General features: G+C 41.3%; 1 protein-coding gene across 7 annotated transcripts in view; it reads left to right on the top strand.

Annotated features, from left to right (window-relative positions):
* Nucleotides 1–339: 339 nt before the first annotated feature.
* The window catches only part of eml1 (EMAP like 1), a 65,750-nt gene continuing 41,462 nt past the window's right edge, over nt 340–24,627 (top strand). For 6 of the 7 annotated variants that reach the window (XM_042500386.1, XM_042500387.1, XM_042500389.1 and 3 more), the window contains exon 1: nt 17,974–18,544. In XM_042500386.1, the coding sequence (XP_042356320.1) occupies nt 18,478–18,544 (67 nt within the window). In that variant the 5' untranslated portion in view covers nt 17,974–18,477. Of the gene's footprint in view, nt 478–17,973; nt 18,545–24,627 lie in introns of those variants that run through there. The other variant, XM_042500391.1, reaches the window with a different exon arrangement.

The following is a 24,627-nucleotide window of genomic DNA, read 5'->3' on the forward strand; positions in this document are numbered from 1 at the left end:
GGAAAAGGCTCTGCCCTCTTATTTTGTTGCAGTCTACATGACAAAAAACAAAACAGTTTTCTCTCTTGTGTTGTCTTTTAAAGGTGAAATTTGTGTTGTAGATGTATGAGAAGTCAATGAAATCACATCTGAGAAAGCCTGCCATATCTAAGGGAAACAGTATCCCATGGGAGGACTGTTGGTTACAAATTTAGCACCCAATAGCACAGTTTGTGATGCTTGATTGGCATATCCACTGGCCACTGGTAATAATGTTGAGAGAAGGAGAGAGAGAGGGGAGTACAAGGAGACAGAAAGTAAAGAAAGTAAGCTAAACACACAGAGAGAGTGTGACAGCTTGGAGCGTAAAACAGAGAGTTTGACCAGAGCAATAAAAACAAGAAGGCACAGATTCAGAAGAAGCTGCCAAAAAGAAGACACTGTCCTGATCCTCTTCTCTCTCTCTGACTATGTCTGACTGTGAGGGGCTACCAACGGGTAAGAAAGCAGTGTGTACTGTACACTTGTGCACATGTGCATACATACAAGAGAGAGATATATGAGGTGCTTATCTGTGCATACATCTTTGTAAACTGTTTGGATTGTCAGAATGTGTGTGTTTGAGGGAGCGGGGCCCGTCCTGTTTTAGTCTAAACCCTCCACTGGGACTGATCAGCCAGCAAGTATTCAGCAGCAAAGAGGAGCTGGTTCAGTTTGGGCCCTTATATGGAAACTCTTAGAGAAATCCCTCTGGTTTCATGAAATAATGCAGAATGACTCTGCAGAAGTTTTAATCAGGGATATGTTGAGAGGCGAGGAAAAGAAAGGGAGACGGTTTGTATGGATGGAGGCAGGAAGGTAGTGCTGATGGATTTGTGGATACAAAAGTGTTGCATGAGATCTGGCTGTTCCTGAGTTGTTGGTAAATGGAAAAGATGTGGTGTGTACATGCAAGTGTCTGCGTGAGTGTGCATGCATGCTGTGTATATGTGTGTGTTCGTGCGCGCATGTGTGTGTGTGCACAACAAAGCATTAAGTTGAGGGTCATTTCCCACAAGTGCAGCCAGAAGTCTTTACTTATGCCTGACTGACAGACTAACAGAAACAATCAGTTATAAATAGAAACCTTCCCCTTGTCTTGTTCTTACACTCACTTATTCCCCCCCTCCCTCACTCACTGGCCCACCCACTTTTTCATCTATCTCATCTCTCCCTTTCCATTTATCTCCTCTTTTTTTCTGTTCCCTCTCCTCTCTGGCTCAGTCCATGCCTGATTCCCTTCTCAGAATAATCAAAAATGACTCAGCAGTATAAAAACGGTTTGATGTTGTCAGTTACAGACTCCGCAGCCTTGGCAACAACTGCCCAGAGATTATGGTTATTGAATTTGACAGGCTGCTGACCACACCTCCATTATCTATCATATCATACTCTAATGGATTTGCCAAGAAATTACATCAAAATGTGTGGAAGCTAAATCATTGTGATTTAGGCAACTAACTGGCAGCGAAACGCCTTCAACTCAACAAACTGATAAAATGACAGAGTAGGTACTATCATTTTTTTTATTCAAACCTGATATTTTCAGTTTCACACCACATTTTTTTTACACTGTTTGACAATAGTTAAGCCAATTTTTCTACCTGCGCTTGATGTATCACTTCCATGAATCTGTATCAGACTGAGTTAAATATTCAAATCCAACATGATAATGTATTCAAGGGGGAAAAATATTTAGGGCAATGTTTTTTTATATTTATTTATTCATTTCTCATAATAATACCCCCTTGAATACATTATCATGTTGGATTTGAATATTTACCCAGAAAATAAAACAGCTAAATGAAATTCAACTTTTTTTTTTTTTTTAAAAAAGGTTTTTATTGGCAGCCAGATGGTTTACATGAGTCTTCAAATACTCTACACATATCTTACTTCTCAAATGTTTTGATAATTATAAAAAATAATCAAGTGCTTTATGATACGAAAAATAAACAAGTCAAATAAATAAAGAAAAACAAAAAATAACGCTTGCATTCAAATATATTTCCATTAGATTCCTCAGGAAGATAGCCATCTCTATTATCTAAGGGGATATTTTACTTTTTCTTTTTTCTTACATGTGTCTCAAAACATAGAAAAACACTTTAAAAAATCTCAGATGAAAATGATTAATTATTTAACTTAATAAAAAAACTGTTCTCTTGCTGTGACTTAAATGTCTTCTTGGGAAAAATGGTTAATTTGTTTGTGCTGTTTCTATGAGGTATTTGGGATCAATGATTAAATTTCAATGCAGTAACACAGAGTTCAGACACTGACTCAGGCGTGTCAACATCAACAGCAGCAGCAGTTCAGTACATGTCCTGCAGGTGGCAGTAACAGCATATTTTATCAATGGTGGTCCTGATAATGGGGGAGAAGGAGAAGCCCAGGGTCATTAAAAGTGGAAAGTTAAAGAGGGAAAAAGGATTAAAACTCGGATGGAGAATACAAAAAGGGGATGCGGTGCAAAAGTGGAGCAAATTATGAAGCACAAAAGAAGGGGAATGAGTGGGAAATGAAAGAGATGCAAGGAAGATAGGGGGTTTAGAATATAGAGGGAGACTTGGAGAGATGAAGGGATGGGGAGTGAGGCGGTGGTGTCTGTCTCCACGGAGATCAGTTTGGTGAAAAATGAAAAGCAGTGTGTGTCATATAACTGAGACTTATGGGGGTATCAGTGGGAGCTGACAAGTCGTTATGTGACAGAAAACCATCCACTCGCCACCGGCTGCAATACAGATGCTGAACTTGGAGACGTGTGTGTGTGTGTGTGTGTGTGTGTGTGTGTGTGTGTGTGTGTGCTGGAGTGACTGTGCTCATAAATGCAGATGAAGATGGCATCATGGCCTGCTGACGTAAGCCCTCCATCTGTGCCCTGAATATGAGGACAAGTAGCTTTGCTGATGTTAAACCTATTCCTCATGTTGGCAGACTGGCTGGAAATGGGTCATATGAGACGTGCAGGTTTGAGCACAGTCACCTGCAGTTTTGTGTGTGCATGTGACACACAAAGGGAGGAGCAAGACCGCCCTAACGCATGCATTATAGTAAACTCTGCAGCAGACGCCAGGTTTCCTCAGCAGAGTTTATTTTGGGCTGTATCGATCGGAGAGCTGAGTTGCTGTGACTTTGAAAGGAACAGGAGAGGAGAAACATGCAAGTGCACAATGAAATGTTATTTGATGCACAAGAAATGACCAATGAAGCAAAGTAGTTATATGAAATGTAACAGTATATACTGTATATGTGCAGGCTCACAGGGAAAGAGTGGAGCAGAGTTTTTGGTTGTTCAGGAAATGGGGGAAGGGTGTACATGGATGTTTCAGCGGCCAAGTCAGATGTGATTAATGTTGTCGTCGCTTGAGAGAGCACACAGCCCTGCGCACTCTGGGATACACAGTGTGAGTCCATTTTACACACCAAAGCCTGGGTGGATTTTATGGTAGTGATCAGGTGAATTCAGATCATCGTCCTTTAGATAAATGGATCATTTTCACAGTGTAGAGGGTTTGAAAATTACAATGTCTCCCACTGACGTGCAAGATGGTTTTCTGCTTTTTAATGGCCGTACACAGCATCAGTCACATTAGTTTATTCCCACGGGTTGCAGTCAGCTGAATTACAACAATCCTGTTCCACTTCTCTGTCCAAGTTATGCCTCATTAACATATAGATTAGATGTAGAGAAGTCAGTGTGGTTTGTAACCCTTCTTCCTCACTTCTTTGGCATCATTAGTGTAACGGCGAGGAGGTCAGGCAGTGAAGAAAGAGGCAGGAAGAGGTGTGAAAGGTTGACACAGAAGCAATAAAGGCTCGAGTAATACCCCCAGTATGATTTGATATGGTGCCTCGATGTTATGATTGTCACACTTTTGTGCAGAATAATACAGGAGAAACCCTTTGTTGGCACATTTTCCATGTCCACAAGGGCGATCCTCTTTCTGTCCATCTGCTTTTTTTCTGCCCGCCTGCTTATCTGTTCATGTCAGTCCTCTCAAAGCGTCTGCATGTGTGCTGACTGAAAATCTAATCCTGCTCTCTGGACATATTCAATATCTATTGCATGTCTGCCCACTCCATCCTGGAAGAAGGAGCCCACCTCTTTTGCCTTTCTTGTAGTTTCTTTTCCATTTTCTCCCTTTAAAGGTTTTTCTTTTGGCAGTTTTTTGCTTAACTGAGGATAGCGTGTGTTGTGTGCTGCTCAGACTGTAAAGCCCTTTTAGGCAAATGTGTGATTTATGATTTTATATATATGACTTGACTTGACTGGTGGTTATGCTTAGTGAAAGGTGAATCTGTCATCTTAGAAAAGCATGTTGTGGAGATAAAATGCTGTGTGTGGGAGTTGGTTTTGGTGGAGTATTCTTAAAACTGGATCACATATTGTATATAAACCACAGTGGCTGATCTTAAATTTACTTTTCCACCTTATAAGGAATTCCATATTTGTAGGATGGACACCATTACATTGTCTGGATTTCATCTAGAGATTTACTTTTAAATGGTCATTCAGCCTCACTTTATTTGGCCTGTTGAGTGTAACTGTCACATGTGATTAGAGATGCTTTTAGAAAGATTTTTGTTTCCTTTAAAACAATCAGGCTATGTTTTTTTTTTTTTTTTTTTTTTAAATCTTTAGAACTGTACGTTTTACTTTTTTACATTTTAAGTTGCATCTCTTGCAGAAATAAACAATTTATATAAAATACACAATAAACCATGTGAGAAAGGAACATAAGAAAGGAGCCAATTCAGCAGCTCCAGCAGAGGAGAAGATGAGCTGCGTTCAGCCCCAACAAAATGTAGCAAAATGTTTATTTCAACAAAAACAGTGGTGGGTTGAACACCCTGTTGTGCGCACTGCCTTGTAATACGGCTACGTTTAATTCAGATCCGTTTAATGGGGTTTTATTGGCATGAAAAACTTATGTTTACACTATCAAAGCAAGTGTGAAACGTAATCAAAACATGTACAAAAAGTACAAATCTACCAGAATTTAGTTTACTGACTGACAAACACATGACACACCCACCAAACTGGAGAAAACATATCTCAAAGCCCCACACCATCTTACAAATATACAGTATGTCGCTCAGTCTGGAATCCAAAGCAAAATGGTGCAAAACATTTTGAGAATGAACGTACCCCTGCTATGTTTGTGGCTGCAGGAGGGCAAAGCTCAAGGTGACACAAACATGGACAACATACATGTAGTTGCATTAACTGACTAGGGTGTTAGAGCTTCAGTTGCAACTGGACCAAGTGTAGTGGTTTGGGGACAAACAAAAAATGACAACAATGCATTAACATTAAGAATGTTCATAATGTTTTATGGTTGAGTTTACAATTATTACACATTGGCATGGGTAAAAAACATGTATTCATGTTGATAGTAATTGCAATCACTGGCCGTGATTAAGGTAAGTGACCCAGATCAAACACATTTATGATGTTGTGTAAACAACAGGTGCATGCTGGGTCAAGCGAAAAAACTGTAAAGGACTGGGTCACATATTAGAGTTTAACTGTTATGTTATGAGTGTTGCTGTGTTAAGAGATAGGAGTACAGCCAAGAAAAAGAAAAAAAAACTGTTTATTGCAGGTGCCAAGATTTCCAGGGTATCAGTGAACATATCATACATTTAGAGGCCTTGATGCCTGCTTGGGGTTGTTTGTTGTTCTTCCTGCTAGTTTTGGGAGCTCTGTAACTGCAGTTGAAGCGAGATGTTAGTGCACAGAGCAAACTGTTTAAAGGATTGTTATTCTGTTGTTGGCTACAGCCCAAATTAGCCTGTTTGCTAAACAACTGCTGACAAAGCCAGCTACTTATTACAGAGGGATGGATGCTGCAATACCAGCTAAATGCTAAATATGCTCACTGGACCCTGCAGTGATGATTTGTACATATTCTCTGGACGTCTTCCTTCAGTCAGATGTGTGAAGCCTTCCTGCTGTTTTTGTAAATAATTTCCTCACAGCAGTGACTCAGCTCTCAGCACTCAGCTCAAAACTCTTTGAATTTGGGGAGTACAGTGGGACAGAGAGGCTGAGTGGACTGGTTATATTTTGCACTGAGAATGAATGAGCAGAAAAGTTTAACCTAAAGCAGTTTAAGAGGACTATGCAGTGCACAATATGTACAGAATTACATTCAAACAGGTGAGTACAACAACAAAAGTATTTATTGTAACTGTATAGATTAAGGCAGCATCCCCTCACTGTATTGCCTGGAAACCTAGTGTTGTGTAAAAACTGCGCAGGCTCCTTTTTCTTTGATCCTCTGTCCCCCTCCCTTTTAACAACCCCTTTAATTCATATGTCACACGTCGTGCCTCGTTTTCCCGAGCGGTCATGAAACGCACCATGAATAGGCAGCGGCGTACACGCGCTGTCTTGTTGTGATCACGTGACACAGTTGAGACGCGCGCGGGCACCATTGCTCTGCACTGTCGGTTTTAACGAAAGTACCACAAATAATGTACAGCAGCAAACCAACCAGCAAGAGGCAAAACAACTCGCACTCCCTCTTCAAAACAAACCGTGTAAGTTGAGAAATGCTGTTGCCTGTTGACATTGTTAGCTAAATGATGTCAAATTAATTAGGTGCCAGTATAGCTCAGTGAACTAGAGTGCTAACGTTCTTGTTACTGGCTAGCTAGCTTCATGCTAGGAATAGACCCTCTCCTCCTTAATTTCTGCGCAAAATTTTAATCTTTAATGCTAAAATAGAAAGAGCAGGAGGAGACTGTGGACCAGAAGGCAACACTGGTGGTTATGCAGGGCCTCGTAGGTGAGGAGAGATTATGATTGCCTGAGAAAATATATCTATAGCATAAAAGTGACTTCAAAACTAATTTTCACAGCTATTTCACAACTACCATTCTTCTTATTATTTAAAAAGAAATCTGTATTATTGTTATCTGTATTATTGGCAGCACACAGCGGTCTGGACAGAGAGCAGGCTGCAGCACTGACAGTCAGGGAGAGGCTTCACAGGTGAGGAGAAATTATAACTAATGGCTTTAGGGAAATATATTTATATAATAAGAATGACTTTGGCATTCATCTCCACAGCTATTTCAGAACTACTTTTCTAAAATTTGTTTGCACATATTTTTGTCTGCATTGCAACAGACAGAGCAGGGAGAAAGCAGCACACAGCGATCAGGACAGAGACCAGGCTGCAGCACTGACCATCAGCCCGAGGCCTCAAAGGTGAGGACAGATTATAACTGGCCTTATAACTAAGGACGTGTTGTCTATAGGATAAGAGTGTCTCTGAGATTAATGTCCACAACTATTAGGGAACTTTTCATGTTAAGTGTTGTCATTTGGCACTTAATTATTTAGCTAATTACCCTGTAAATGCTTGAGGGCCATTATGTGTCAACTCAACCAGAGCTTGGAAGCTCAAACTTTTGAATTTTGATCATTTTAAAGAAGTTGAGTCGGTCCCTGGGTGCCATACTGTGGCTGTTTGTGGTTATTTAGTTCTTTAGCCGCTAAGGAGAGGCGCAATTGAATGTGAGAAGATGATAAATCACTCAATAAAAGTCAGTTTATTCCTGAATAATCTGTCCCCCTCACTTCTGAAATGATGGCTACGCCCCTGCTTTAATGGGTGTGTTTGTGCAGTTTAGGGTATATTGTCTTTACAGTTTGTCTGTTGTTCCCTTGGTGACGCTTCTGTTGTTCAGGTTATAGCTTATTTAAGTTATGTAGTCTAATTATGTTTGTTGCACCTGCTGTGTTGCCCATGGCTTTTTTTTGTTTATTGTTGTTTTTTATTTGTGTAATTGTCTCTTTTCTGGTTAATTCTTGTGAGGTTGCACAGGGGAAGGTCACTGTAAATGTATTATTGATTCAGCTGCATGCACAGACTGCAAATGTCCTATAGAGAAGGAATTTACTGTTGCTTTGTGCATGTGTGGTTACCATCCACAGACGTGATGTGGTTCCACTAGTGGACAGTTAATGCACTATAGTTTGTAAGCTAAAGGTGTTCTTTAATAGTTTTACCATACAACATCATCATCGTCATATATTACACCCACTACTCCGACCCATTTTTTAAAATTTGTAACTGAGTAACACTTATTCTTTTCACTTTTTTCTGAGTACAATTTTACTCAAGTAAATTTCCTTGAATGTTACAGAACATTTGTTTGAGAAAAATACTCTACTCCTTCCACCCCTGAAAAATGAAATGCTCTGATTGTAACTGAAAGACACATGATACTATTTAAACAGGTGATTACATTTGTCAGCCAAGATTAAACATTACCAATGAACCTGTGCTATAGGGGGAAACAGCATACCATAATATACAGATTGTGGTTTGGTAAATTCGTCAGTGCCGTTTGATCTGTGACTGACAGAGTTATATATTCCAGAGCACAAAAAAGAAGAGTGAGAGTAGGACATGAAACGCTGCTCCACAGCCTCAGGATTAGGAGCTATTTACAGCCCAAAAGCAGATCCTCCTCTTCTATGCTCTCGTGCCGTCTGTCTCCCTACCAGAGTCTGTCTTGACATGACTTCCACAGAGACCTCACAGGGGGATCGAATGTCTTTCTTTTCAAAAAGTGATCATCTGCCAGAAACTGATCGCTGTCTGCTGGAGCGCACGCAGCCTGATAAGACTGTATCACCCAGTATTCATGTCTTCAGCTGCTCTGACATGGATCAAACAGTCGTAGCATAAATACACATAACTTTATGTCCCTGGTTAGAGCATAGGTATGACAGACGATCACTTTTTGGCACAACATCACCAAACACTTCCACTATCATTCACCTTGAATCCAGTTGCCATGTTTGTCTTATGAGCTGCAGCACCACATCAGGGCCTATTTTAGATTTATTTTAAGCATTTAAATGCTCATCAAGCATTAATCAGTTCAATTTTGTCCATATAATGCTGTTATTGAAATTGCAAACTGATCCAATTTTGGGCTAAGAATCAGTATTGCTGATAAAATCTTTAAATCCATAGTTGCACCACAGTGAGACTTGCGAAATGCATCCCCATGACTCCCTCTTTCTCTAAAATTCATAAATGTGGGTCTTTGTAGATATTACAGAGTCTGGCGGGGGATTTCTACATGCATAATACTCTTAGAGGCCATGACCAAAAGACTGTGCTAAAAACACAAGTGGTGACCCAGTTTTCCTGAACCACAACATCATTATTTGGCATCACTGTTTCTTGTATAGCCCAAAACACAAGTGCACTGCAGTGTGTAGCTGCCGTTTCCTTTTATCCTGTAGCCTTGTTCTCTGCACTGATATCACACAGATAGGCTGTACAAGCTTTGTTAGATTGGGTTTCATTACATTTTCCATTCAGTTTATGGAAAGTAACAATAATTGGATAAACTGTCATGCAATTTGGTACAGATATGGTTCCCTGATGACGAATCTGAATGACTTTTGGGTTCCCTGGACTTTCCTTGTAGCATTACCATCAGGTTTACATTTGTAGTTAAGTGTGAAATGCATTAACAGCTCTTGGATCGCCTTGAAATTTGGTATGCATATTCATATCAGGCCCCTAGAAGTTGGCTTTGAAACCAATTTTTTTGTGGCCAAACAGTTGAATTACAATTTTAGAGTCTGTTATGTAATGCCAGTGAGCCCACAAAATGCTTTATTCCCATAGACTGACATTGTGAAAGAGATGTCTGTAAATCAGTGGATACATTTTTTTTTTGCGTCACACAACCCCCAAGAAATGACTCATTTCGCTATCGGGGTTTGATCCATTTGCTCTGATAACATTTCAAAAGTCTGGAAGAGCTGCATGATTAAATAATTTAATCCCTTTTAAAACTGCAGAGAGCTAAACAGGAAGTTAGTGTCTCAGCCTGCAGAAGTCTGTAGTGCACCTGCTCTTTGAGCCCCGCGATGCAGATGATCCAGGTAATTTTAGACACAAGAATTTCTTTAGATTCATGTGCCGCAGAGCAACTTCGATAGGAATGACAAGGCCTACCTCAACGCAACATCCACTTCTCTTTATACATCTATAATTCATGTCCCCGTCTGAATGAATTGTACTAACTTTGGTGACCCCCAGACTTCCCATCTAGCGCCATCATGAGGTCATAATTTGAAGATGTCCAACACTTTGGCTCATGACCAGATTCCTGCAAATGAATGACGTTCCCATCTAGTCAGCTGGCAGTTGTTGAATGATATGGGCAAATATGAGCATGTTAACATTTTCTGTGAATGTGGTTAACGTGAAGTGCTAAACAGCAACATGTTAGCATTGCCACTGTGAGGTTTTTGGCATGTTAAACTTAGCATTTAGCTGGCCCTATAGCTCCACAGAACCGCTAATGTGACTGTAGATTTGTAGTCCTGTGTAGGCTCTCACACTGATGATGTAATACTGATGACAGGTAAGAGGATTGATGATTCACTGGGATAAGTGACAGATCATGGATCCCGTCATGGGTCTAAATCCAGCATCTGTGGTGCCATGAAAACCAGAGCTGTGAACAAAACATAATCACTCCATTAGATTCTCCCCTCAAATGAAAGTAGGTCAGATTTCCTCCTCATAATTCATGATGACAAACTTTGAACAGCTCTTCTTTATTGGTTCTAGTTGATCACACACAGAGAAGATAGCGGCTTGTCAGTTTTCTCCTTGTGTTGGACTAGACTTGATGAACTGAATACTGAAAACACTGACATGCAGTCATAAGCAGTCTCTTTACTTTAGACTCTTGACACTAACAATGTCCGTTGCAGGTGAACCAGATGTTATATTCACCGTCATAAAATATGTTTTAATTGGGAATTTAAGCTTACTTTGATAAGATTTATAAGAAATGACAGATTAGTTTCTCCAGCAGGTGGAAAATTATGTATTTTCAACCGTCACTTAGCTGATATACTCTCCCAGCTCACATTCAATCAGTCTGTCTCTGCTCTCCTGTCCACACAGTTATTAGAAAGAGTGAACCTGTCAGTCACAGACAGCATTACATCCTCTGCTGGTCTGACCTCGTCTCACCATCTAGGTGCATCAATAGCACAGCTGCTGTTATGAGATGTCAAACTGTCACGCCCTGAAAATCGATCTTGGTTGTATCGACTAAAGCCTGAGGTGAGACAAGATATAAAAAGATAAAATATTAATGTTGAGAAGTAATGAGGAAGTTGGTCATTTAAGTATTAAGGAAAAATATATAAAAACATGAAAAAGTTAAAAACATTTTTAGAATAGACATTTAAAGGAACAGTGTACCCCTCAAAAATACATTTTTTTCCTCTTACCTGTAGCGCTATGTATAAGTCTAGACTGTTTTGGTGTGAGTTGCGGTGTTGGAGATATCGGATGTAGAGATGTCTGCCTTTTCTCCAATATAATTGAACTAGATGGCACTCAGTTTGTGGTGCTCAAAATGCCAAAAAAAAACACCCAACAGCACGCAAGATAATCCACAGACCTTTTTGTGAGCAGTTTCATATACAGTAGGAACTATTTTCTTTCTACCAAACTAAACCCTAAAACCATATCACGGCGCAGCAGGAAGCGTGTATCTACTGCTAGCTGACCTAACACCACAGAGCTAGCAAATGTCACAGCTCAGCTGCGGAGGACGCCGTTAAAGTTCACGTTAGGCCGTCACAAACACAAGCCTCTCGTACATGAGTAGATGTACACTTACTTCTGCGCAGTGATACGTTTGGTGGGTGTAGTTTGGTTGAGGAAAATAGTTTCTTTGTGAAACTACCTACTACAAGGTCTGTGGGTTATCTTGAGTAAGCAGGCCATCATTTCTGGAAAGAGACATTGCTGTTGAGTTTTTTATATTTATTTGAGATAATTCACACTTATCTATAGATAATATCTCCAACACTCAGCAACTCACACCAAGACAATCTAGACTGATAAGTAGCACTACAGGTAAGAGGAAAAATATGTAATTTTGATTTGGGTTTGAACTGTACCTTTAAGATTCAGCGCTCCTACCATAATGGCTTTTCATTCTATGAAAGTTCAATTTTAAGAGTTTAGGGCCATGCTGTTATCTCTGGCTGTTTTACCTCTGGCTGCTCAAAATGACAACACCAACATCTGGAAGTTTAGCAGGTATCACGTTTGCTATTTTCACCCTCGTAGTTGGTGTGTTAGCATGCCAACATTTGCTATACAGCAGTAAGCACAAATACAGGTGAGGCTGATGGCAACATCATTAGTTAAGGTGGTGTTTCAAAAAATCAAGTAATAGATAGACAAATTGAAATGTTGACTTGATGTTGACATGAATGTGTGTACCAAATCTCATGGCAAACCTTTGACTAATTGTCATCCTTAGAGCCACACTGGTATGTGCACAAAAAGATTACTTCAGGTCTAAAATTAGCATCAGCCCTGCAGTCCTTTGCTGTCTCTTTATTAGACACTGAGTCGGCATAATGACCAGACTGGTGAACTCTCGAACTGCATGTGACTGTTACCACCAGGGAAATAAATGAATAACACTTATATCACTCCTTCCTGTTGGCTCACCCTCTTCGCCCTGGCACAGGCTAATCCTGGGTGACCTTTGCTACCTGCTGTGATTTACATTGGACATTTTAAACATAAACATTTTTTTAACTCCACCTGAGTGAAAAATAAACACCCAAAGTCATGTTTGACATTGGAGGCATTTATGAACTCTTACACCTTGTTATCTCTGTATTCTTACTTCCTCATATCTTGACCAGAACAGTTAAGGAGCCATTGTAAATGTTGTACTAAAGTAAATCTGTTGTTGGATTATACTGTAATGTTTAACTAGCTGGAGCAAACCCTCACATAACTGCCTCGAGCATTTTCATAAAGATGTGCAGACAGTCCTTAGCTTACCGACTATAAAGAGATACACCTGCCTTTTTTGAAATGTTTCTATGAGTCATTAAAACTCCAGGTTGGATTAATTCATGGTGTAAAGCACAAAACCGCCCAATAACCAGGACAGGCACACAGATGGTGACTGGATCACTCAGAGGATTGACCTTGTTTCATCCTCGGCTCTGGATTTGATTGTGTATAATCCTGGCCCACTGACAGACTGACTGATCATCTGTGGATAAAATGAACGTCAGCAGTTTCTTTTCTTTTTTTAAGAGAAATGAACTGATTCAGTTTGAATATGACCTTCATGTGCCTCCTGAGAGCCAAAGCTGTAAAAACAGAGTCAGCAGGCCCACAAGGAAAGTTATGGAAGTCTATTGCCAAGTCTTGTTAAAGTGCTCTTGAGCAAAACACCAAATCTTTGAATCCAGCTCTTTGAGACAGCTGCATGTACTCTGATACTGCAGGTTGTACAAAAAAAAACTAATTAAGGTCTCTTTTGTTTTTCTTTGTGTGATGTATGCCTTTTTACCCCTAGATTTCCACTTAATTTTCCCTAAAGTTGCTTTAGATTTACAAAAAAGCATCTAAAACACCATAAGGTAGCATCAGATATGTGTTAGTTCCAGCATTTTTTTTAAATGAAAGTATGCGTACACTAAATGAAGTAGTCAGACACCATATTTTGACGTAAGTGTCTGGAGACTCTGTGTGTGTGTGTGTGTGTGTGTGTGTGTGTGTGTGTGTGTGTGTGTGTGTGTGTGTGTGTCTCTGCAGCTAACCGCACAAACAACCACACCAATCAGCCTCATATTTTGTAAACACATTTATGAGCGAATGCTCAAAGATCTCTCCTGGTTGTGGTGATTCATATTTGCTGAAAAACGTCTTTTATTGACTGTTTTATAACTTCATTAACTGCTGATTGCCCTTACACTGTGAAAAAATAGATGAGGTTTGTATTTTTATTACTTTCTGGGACACTTCTGAAACACACTGCAGTGTGAAAGAACTGTTTAGAGTGGCCATGATCAGCCTGTATGGCAGCCTGACGGACGACTGCACTCTACTGACTTTTATAGTCTTCGTTTTTTTCTCTACATCATATATAAATATTCTAGACTGGGCATCATTTTATACCCAAATTTGTAAACATGAAGCCAGTGGCAAAGTATAAGAGATTAATCCTACAATATTTTTTTTATTTTTGGCTTATTTGAGGCAGCAGAAACAAGTTGTGGGCACAATGCCCCATCATTTGAAGTTGATGTGGTGAACTTTTTGGGAAATCATTGCTTTCACATCCAGCAGTTATGGAGCAGTTACTCTCTTTTAGCTCTAGTTTTGGTCTCCAGGTAATATTTAACTCTTTGGCTGCTATGTGCTTCATCATTATCACTAGCTAATTGCTAGCTCTGTCTATTGTTCTGTTGTTTTGTGAGCAGGTCGTGTAAAGTGCGTCTTTAGAGATTTTTCACTGAAAGCAGCTGTCTGCTGCTGCAGAAAAGAAAGCTGTGAGAGTGAACCAAAACAGTACAGACAGGTTGCGTGTTGCAGTATTTGCTAGCAGAAGTGAGATATCCTCACACTCTGCACAGCACTATCCTGTTTATAGTGTGTGTGTGTGTGTGTGTGTGTGTGTGTGTGTGTGCGTGTGTGTGTGTGTGTGTGTGTGTGTGCGCGCGCGCGCCGTCTGGATTCACTCATGGGTGGTGGAAGGGGGGACAATGGGGAGGTGTGGATGGAGAGGGGAGGTGTGGATGGAGAGGGGAGGGGTGGTGAAGCAGCAGTGGTTCCACCACCTGCCACCCGCTGTGTAGTAGGTGGGGTTTAGGGACCCGTTGGGGGGGATTTTAGGGAGAATATACCCCAGTTTTAGCTGCCTCTTCTCACGTGAGCATATGCACAGAGAGACAGACACACAAAAACCAGACCTGTCCCTAATCTAGATCCCAAATCTGCCCCAGAATGAGATTTACAATAATCTGAGCCCCTTCAAACAAAACACCAGCGTGACTCGCAGTCTTCAGAACAAAAACACAAAGGATGTTTACAGTGTGTGAGCTGCTTGGACTCTGGGTGAGGAGCTGTGTGAAATTCCTTTCTGTATCTGAATCAAAGCATCGGGTGCTGTGGCCTTTCGGTGATTAAAAACATCTGAATTGTGAGTTCACAGTATCTAAAATATACGCAGACACCATGGTGCATTTTTCCACATTGCAATTGTAGATAAGAATGCAAAGTGTGCAAATCGTATGAAGGTCAACACAAAATCTTACTCTCTGTGTGTTTTGAAATGTAATAGCCTTGTGATTTTAAAAACAACTATTGCAGTGTTCAAATGCAACATTGGTGTACAAAGAGCACCTTGTTTTCTCACATAATCCCGGCTGCGTCTGGGGGTGGTGGACCTATTGGTGGCCTGATGTTATTGTGTAATAAGTGAAGCAGAGTACAGCGTTTTCCTGAGGGAGACGGGGGAGAGAATACAAAGGCTGAGGTCAACAACATAGAGGCCTTGAACCGTAAAGTGATCAGCTGTTATAAGGTGCTTCACTGCTTCCCTGTCACCCTCCCCTTAAAGGTCAAATCTATCCTTTGAACCAGAGAGGACTCTAGCTATTAGGAGAGATACCTGCACAGAAAGATTATATCACACCTGCTGGGCCAATGTAAAAACTCTGAGAGAAACACATGTATCCTGTCATGGTCTCCACCACTGCTGTCTGTTGAGCATTGATACCCAACCTGTGGTCCGCAGGCCGAATCTGGCCCCTGATAGTGTGCCGGATGGCCTCCCAACTATTTTCTAATTCACAATAAAATAACGTGGTTCACACTAGGAATACTTTTAGCATATATATACAGTATATATGTGGTGCCAGAGTGCATAAAACAGCATCAAAATAGAGCTTGTTTATAAAAAAAAGTGCCAGTAGAGGATCCCCCGCCTCGCTGACAATGGTCCGAGCTAAGACTCTAATGTCCTAAAATCCTAGAAATGGCCTAAAATCTTAGAAATGTCCTAAAGTACTAGAAACATCTTAAAATCCTAGAAACATCCTTCCACCCTAATTGTCCTAGAATCCGAGAAATGTGCAAAAGTCCTAGAAAAAGCCTAAAATTGTAGAAAGGTCATAAAATCCTAGAAATATGGTTTTAAAATCTGAGAAACTTCCTAAAATCCTAGAAACATGTATGGGGCTGCTGCAGCTGGCCCCTGGCCTCCTGTCATTTTGTAAAAGTGGCCCCTAAAGCAAAGCGAGTTGAGTATCCCTGCTTTAGAGCATCTCTGCCTTTGTGTTATTTTGTCGGCTCCGTCTTGTGATCTGGCAGGAAAAAAGGGGGAATGTAGCACACATGAATATAGGCCACAGACTCTTTAGGCTTATTATTTCTCCCTGCAAGCTTGAATTATAAATAATGCAAAGAGGCCCCCTCACATGTACATACAAAACCCCCCAGATAGATTTTTTTAGGGTATCCCCCTTTTCCCCTCTCACTAAACACCCACCCTGCTCACTTTTTAATTTGCTCTTCTCTCTATACCGCCCACCCTTCTCAAGCGCGCTCTCTTTTTCACCTCCATCCCCTCCCCCTCTATCCCATTTATTTCTCTCTTTCCTCAGTCTCCCTTTTATTCTCCCCTCCTCTTGTCCTTGTTTTAAGGATCCCTCGGTCTCGGTGCAGTCTGCAGCGGGGCAGATAAGACAGACAGAGGACAGAATGGTAATCATGTTTGGCCACAGCGGAGATCCCCTGGCAATGTCAGGTTTTGAATGTTTGGCTGCAGGAAATGCCAGGGAAGATGTGACGGTGGTTTGTTGTGGGGTGTCCCCATGTGACTCCTTACCAGTAAAAACACGTGTGACTCCGTGTCGGTGCGGGGGAGCGATGTAGTAACTGTAGTAACCGCTATGTTTTGACTTAGGGAACCACAGAGACTGAGTCATTTTGGTGACTAGATATTTTGTTTGGTTTTCTTTATTTGTGCAATTTTCATCTCAGCTTTACTTCGTTATGTCCTCTCCCCTCCTTTCCTTTCTAAACATCTCTCCTTCTTTCTCCTGTCCTGCCATTCTTGGTCCTCTCCTCCTCTCTCCTCTTTTATCCTCTCCTCTGTGTACTTCTTCTCTTTTGTTAACTCATTTCCTCGACCAAGTTAGTTTGTCCTGTCACTTTTCCTCCTCTCCTCTTTTGGCTCTCATCTTCTCTCCTACCCTACCTTGTCTTGTCACCTTTCTTCCTCTCCTATCCTACCTTCTCTTCTCTTTTCTCCTCTCCTGTCCTTACTTTCTTCTCCTCTATTTTTCTACCTTACCCTGTCTCCTACTCTCATCTCTTTTTCTCTCCTTACCTTTCCCCCGCTCCTCTTCTCTCCAATCCTTTCCACTACCACCTTTCCTTGTCCTGTCATCTTTCCTTGTCTCGTCTCCTCTCGTCTCCTCCCCTTTCTCCTCTGCTCTTTTCTTCCTTACTTCTTTTATCCTATCCTCTCCGTTTTTCACCATGCATTTCCTTTCCTCTTCCCCACTCCTATCTCCTCCTCTCCTCTCCTACCTCATACCTGTATCTCTTCTGTTCCCTTTTCCTTACCTATTGTATCTTTTCCTCATCTTATTATTTTCCTCTCCTCTCCTCTTTTATCCTTTTTTCCTCCTTTCTCCTCCTTTCATCTCTTCTTTCCTCTTCTCCCTTATGTCATCTCTTCTGTTTTTCCTTACTTCTTTTATCCTTTCCTCTCCTGTTTCCTCCTCACATTTCCTTTCCTCATTTCCCCTCCTATCTCCTCCCCTACCTTGTCCCCATATTTCTCCTCTCCTCTTTTCTCCTCACCTCTTTTGTCCTCACCTCTTTCCTCTCCTCTCGTCCTCTCTCCTCTCCACCAGCAGAGGAGAGGAGGAGGAGGATCTTTCCGACAGGCCCAGCCCCCTGCGCTCTGACTCGTCCACACTGTGTGACAGGGGAAGGCTGGGCTGTCCCGAGCATTATCTAAACACACACACACTCCACACACACACACACACACACACACACACACACACACACACACACACAGTAACTGCCTGTGCCAGAGCCTGCCTGCGCTCTAAGCTCAAGCCCTCTTAAAGCTGTTTTTCTGCTGGAGATCAGCGAGAGCTAACGACACACAGCTGCCTCCGCTGAAGACAGAAGGACGAGAGGAGAACAGAGGGAGGAGAAAAGAGGAGCAGGAGGGAGTAGGAGGAAACAAAACCACCAGCAGCCTCTGAACTTCTGCCTCTGTGTGTGTCTCCAGCGCTCCGGTGCAGTCATTCTTCAGCAGGGAGTGTTTTCTGCTGTAGTTCAGGACTTTTTTGTGTGAGGGGGGTGGAAAAGAAGAGGAAAAGAAGAGTTCACATGACATAATCGGAGTGAATGGGTTGCCATGGAGACTCACCCAGGGAGCCTGACCCGTGCTGAGTGAATGGAGGGAGCGCCTTGGACGTCAAGTGAACGATAAACTAACGGAGGGGAGTCACCAGAGAGAGAGAGAGAGACAGAGGAGGGAGAAGGGGTGGTGGGAGCAGAGAGGAGCAGAGAGGAGCAGAGAGGAGCGGAGCAGAGGTTGAGAATGGAGGACGGGTTTTCCAGCTACAGCAGCTTGTATGACACCTCATCACTGCTACAGTTCTGCAACGGTAAAACTAACTAATCCTCTCCTCACCCTTCCTCCCCTCTATCCCCTGGGCTGCATGTTGTTTCTCTGGACTTGACATGTCACCAGCTGACCAGCTTAACTTGACACCAAGTCGATGTGTGTGTTTGTGTGTCTGTGTTGCAGACGTGTGCTATTTTGGCTTTTAGGGCTTCGGTGAAAAAGATCTTAAATGTCCTTGTGTAGCTTAAACTAGAGAGCATTTGCTTTATAGACTTTGGTGGATATTTGAAATAAAAATATCCAGCAACTCCACAGGGCATTTGCACAAAAGCATGTTGTTGAATTACTGGGAAGTTTCTGGAATCGTGGCCACAATAATGTCAACAGTCTATGTGAGCCAGCAGTCATCAAGCCAGCTAATAAACAAAGACATAGGGAGGATGAGGAACAGTCCTTTGCTCTCAGCAGCTGCCCTGATTACTCTGGTTCTGCTTGATGTGAGGATGGCTATGTTACGAATACATTTCTCCCCCGTTCCCCTGATTGCGATCAGTTTGCTGAATGAGGCAGAACAGAGATGACAGAACAGGACACTATTGCTCATGTTGCTCTGCTGCACTAATGTAATTTATTTGCTGGCAGAGGGAGAAACCATACTTGAGGCTGCTAATGTTATGGGTGGGAGAGGGTGACTCAGGGAAGAGGGAAAAGCAGCATGACACATCAGGATGACATCAGTTTAGGATTTATTTCCAAGAACCTCCAGTTTCTTTTTTGGAAAAGTGAACCCTCATGTTAGATTAATCCCCAAAACTACTAAACTTTGCTTAAAAAAGGTCCACAAATGTAACTCAGTGTAACATGTTGGAAGGATTTTTCTTTCCTGTTATGTTTAGTTCCTGAGTGTATTGCACAGTTGGAGGGTACCGTCACTACCTGCATACTGACAAACTACAGTTAGTGAGCCCCCTACACAAAGGGGATTATCTGCCACACACAATAATAGAGACTACTGTAGCACAGGGAATTTAAACAAAGCTGTGATGCCCATTTGAGCATCACTGAACCAGCTAAATAAAGATAGAATTCAGGATTTCCCACACATTCATTTATTTGTGACAGCCTGCTACAATTAAAACATCCACAAACAGATTTTTCTGTTTTTGGAGCTGGAGCGTTCATTAAGAGCACTGATGAAATGTATATCTCTAACCATTCAGTTATTCATTGTACCACACTCACAGCAGCACCCATCAGCCCCATTGAAAGTGAAACTTAATAGTTCATTCTGCTGGGTCTAAAAGTTTGCATTATTTTACAGCAGCTGCTCCTCTCATCCATCGATCTGATCTGATTAGCTCTGAACAGATTGGCAGATCAATTTTCCATCCCGTGAGTTACAAATTACAAACCGCAAAAACATCCAAATTTAGAGAGGGGACACAGAGTGATACAAGAGGACGCACACATTGAAAAGGGAGAAAAACTCAACAAAATAAAAGTTTGCGATATAGATATCAGTATCAACAATACCTCCAAAGTCGTTTTACAACTTCGTTGTTTTAAAACTTCACTAACAAACTAAAATAGTATCATATGCAGTAAGTTGTGCTTTGCAACCAACAGTATCTACTGTTTACAAAGCTGTAAAAAAAGAATTGATTTTGGGTAAATACTTTAACATTAACAGTTAGCAAAATGTCAGCACTACTGGCAGTATTTAAATTTGAAGTCCCACTAGTAAAAAACAACATATGCAAGGCTTTGGTCTCAGGGTTAGTAGTAAACAGTTAATTTATTTTTTTCAGTGCCATAGTATTGGTCTGGTATTGGTGGTATTGGAACATCTCTGTTTTGAACGTATAGCTCACATTTTTCAGTGTGCACTTAGCAGTTGCAGTGACTCTGTGGTTGTTAGTGAGTGTAAGCTATCATTGCTGAAGCACAGAGTAACGTAATTGCTATTGGTGGATAATGAAAAAATCAATAATATTTACTGTGCTGTGTAAGCACCGGCAGTCGATGGGATGAGGGAATACTGCTGTCTGAGAGAGGAAATCACATGGAATTACACAGAGGTATCTCCAGCCATGGATACTGGCTACCCCAATGCAGTAATGAATCACTGAGGGGGGTCCAGTTAAAACCTTTTAACCCTTATGGATTTCCCTCATTAAATTTATAGCGATTATAAAGGAGGAGATGCAGACAAAGAAAAGTGAGATATAAATCATGAAACACTCAAAGATATCTACAAGGTTTTATGTATTTAGTGTAGAAAAGAAAGATATTCTAACTATTCCTGCAACTTGGCAGCTTTCCGTGATACATCAAGTCCATAAATGATTGATTTAATGGTACGTCGGCTTCATTTTTTATGGCTTGCAGTGGAGTATCAAGTAAATAGAGGAGAAGTAGCAAAAGTGAGGCATGATTGATTCCAGCTCATGGTTTGTATGCTAGAAAACAGTTTGTCATCTGATGTATTACAGTGATAAATTCCTGGTAACCCAAAGAAACTGGAAAGGGAAGAGAATACACCTTTTCTACTCAGGTGTTGTATTCTTGTGTGATGAGCAAAGTGCTGATAGCAGCAACAGTAACAACTGAGTTCGGGCTGGTTGGATTGACCTGAAAAACAGGTGTAACAGGTGCTGAACAGTATCACAGTAAGGACTACAGCTTCCTCTGACGGGAATTGACATACCTTCACACACAAATTACAGTGTAGTGGCAGACACAGTATTTCAGCATTGTGCCATGTACTGTGTGTTGCCCTCTAAGCTCAGTGTTATGGTGACAGCTGAGAGACGTTTAACGCCAGAGCAGTCCAGCTCTTCTTCAAATTTGGACTTCATTTCTTTACCTAAATCTCTCTCTGGTCTCTGGAATCTGGAGAACCCAAACATCACTTTATCCACTCAGTCAACATTTAGTCACCTTGTGATTACGTACTCTGATGTCTCCTCTTTTTTTTAAAGATTCCCCCTTTCACATCTTGTCATGTCATGACCATCAACCAGAGGGACGGCCTGTGAGTTGCCTGACACTCGAGGTTGTTTGTAATCCTTCACAATGTCATGTTTCCTCTGTGAGAAATGCAATAAGATGTGCCGCTGTTGCCAGGGATTTTCCAACCTCCAATCCCCCTCGCTTTCCCTGCACACACACACACACACACACACACACGGAGCACACACTTAACTTCATGGCAAGGGAACAGCGCCTTGTTCGTTGTTCCAACAGACTGCTTAATTGGGTGAGCCTTAGTTAAGATGTGCGTGTGTGTGCGTGAGTGTATACATGCTACAGAGAGGGAGGGTGATTGCACATCTGCAGGACCAGAGTGTGTGTGTGTGTGTATGTGTGTGTGTGAGTGTGCAGGGCCTGTAGGCCAAAGTGATATCATACTGCTCTGCCGTCCAGCTGAACCCAGATCCACTCAAAGCAAAAGTCAGTGATGTCATTCGTTGGCCTCCCTCTCGGCCCGTGTGTTGTGGAGCATCCAACCAGACTAATGTCAGAGACTAGGTCAGCTAAACTGCTGAAACACACACAGGCTGCATGCTTTGTCCTCAGAAGGTTGGGGCTAGCTCGGGCTAACTGAAAAGTAGCCCCATTACACACATGGACACACACACTGATTATAGCTGATGAAGGACGTGGAGCCTTTTAGAGAAGCTTTTTTTCCTGTGTTAAATCAGTGAAATCACATTTGGAATCTGCTGGTCCTGCAGCAGTGGACAGTTTTGATTAAATTAGTCTGTTGTTGTACCCCTGGTAATGACATTGCTGTTGTTTTTATAGAATTTGTTCATGTTGTGAGATCAGATTAGCAGGATTCTTGCTCATTTTTTTAGGCCCAGACACACCAAACCAGCGTCAAAGAACTAGTGGCAACGAAGCCTACTGTTGCGTCACCTAATTTTGCATGTCTGGGCCAAAAAAGTTAAACTTTTCAAAAAAGTTCAACTCAAGCCGCAAGGACTACACCAACAGCCAAACAGCATGTAAGTTTTTCATTTGCATGATAGGAAATAACTCTCCATAGCAGCAGGTGGTAGTGGTCTGTATTTGTCATTCCAAAAGGGAAACCAAAAGACAGACAGGAGAAGATTTAAGAGGCTTTTTAGCCAGTTAGCACACTGGCAACACAACCCCATATTTACTGTGTGCTAGTGAACACTAACAAAAACAACAATGCGTTTCTGCTAAAGAGCTGAATGGCTCAATAAAAAATCTTACCAAGTTTGTTTGGACTCACTCCCTCTTGACATTAAGGGCCCTCAACCAACAAACTAATGGTCAGCTGTCGGTCAATGTTTGGCTGTGGTTGAGCATTTGATGCCCTTGTCAATCCGGTGTATCCCACACTGTTGGCACTCATCGACCCTTGTTGGCTTTTGTTTGCCCTTGTTGGCTTTTTTTCAGCCAATTCAGCATGTTTATTTGGTGCTGGAGACCGTGGAGACCGCCGGCTAAGAGAAATAGAAGTGAGAAAATTAACAAATGGCTTATGTCAAGATGGACTGAGATCAGAACAAACTTGTCATGTCAGGTAAAATTATTTTCTTAAGCCATTGAGCTCTTTAGCAGAAATGTTTCCTGATGGTTTGTGTTATTGTTCATTGCTTCACAGTAAATATTTTTTTGTTCTTTCAGCACTGGATCGTATTGTTAATCATCGTCATAGCGGTCTTCAAGTTTCGCTATTTGAATGACGATAACAGAAGACACTGTCTGCTGGTATGGAGTCATTTCCTGTCACACAGGCACATGTGACAGTTAGCAATGTGTTGTAGTCTTTGCAATGATATTCAAGAGCAACTATTCAGCCGAGACACAGGCGATGTGAGGCGAGGCAACAGTCGGCCTTCGTCACTGCTAGTTCTTTGATATCAATTTTGTTGATATCATTTGACACTTAACTCACTTCTGTTTCTCTTCTCGTGCACTGAGCTTAACTGCAGCTCTGCTGCTCTGAAATAAAAAGATTAAAAAAAAAAAAAAAAGTTGACAAGTGCAAACTAGTGCCAACACAAAAAACAGACGCTCACCAAATGGACCAACGTTTAATGGATTCATCAATTTCAAAGACCATCCTGGTTGTTTTCCGTACTTTGCTGTTACATTACCACCAGCTATCATCCAAGTCTTACCATAACTTCACAGTTTGATTTCACACATTTGTAATTGATTTCTATTAATTTCTTAGTAGTTTAACTAAATTCATATATTTTTCTACAGTGCCCTGCCTGCTTCTTGCTCTTTTCTGGCTTTGAATATACAACATAAAAGAAATGCTTTCTGATAGCCAAATGGTAAATATTGGAGCATCCTTGAATGCACCACCAAGGACTGTTTTAACTGTCTGCTTGCAAATGCTTTTACCAAGACATAAATTAAATAAATGTAATATCTTCACTGTGATGGATTGTGATTGATGTTGTAGACCGGTGATTGATCTATCAATTATTTACATGCTCAATCAATTTGTTGAAATTATAACATGACAGAAAGTAGTGAGAAATGTCTGGCAAAGTTCCCCAGTGTCCAAGTCTTCAAAACTCGAAGTCCAAAAACCAAAAATATCAAAAACTGCAAAAGTTATGACATTGCCATTAGCTGTACTTTGTATTAAGTGCTAATTAGCAAATGTTTCACACAGAGAGGAGCTGAAGCCAGTGGCTGCTATGAAGTTAAAAACTATCTGAAAACTTTTGAAAGGCTATGCTTTGGATTATGATTGGCAATTATGTTGAGTACGTCAGATGTGTAACTAATGCCTGCACAATCATTAGTGTAAAATCATGAGTTAATGCGCTTCCCTGTTCATTAGCTCCTGATGCACCAAAGCTCATGAGAAAATCTGTTAATAAGTAAATCCGGCTCACTCACAGCACTGTAATACTGATGATCACACACTCGTGCTCATCTCAAAGCGCCCAGCCGCACCATCCAAACACATCCATTCGTCTGCGTTCATTCGTGAGATTTGTTCATTTACCTTTTAAGCTAATGATGTCTGCTCAGATTTGAATCAAATGTCCTTTTATCTCTGCACTCCACACTTAATGCTATACACACACAGGCATACTGGCACCTTACAGGCAGTGGCAGTGT

This window comes from Plectropomus leopardus, chromosome 14 (assembly GCF_008729295.1).
Source record: "Plectropomus leopardus isolate mb chromosome 14, YSFRI_Pleo_2.0, whole genome shotgun sequence".
Classification (NCBI taxonomy): domain Eukaryota; kingdom Metazoa; phylum Chordata; class Actinopteri; order Perciformes; family Serranidae; genus Plectropomus; species Plectropomus leopardus.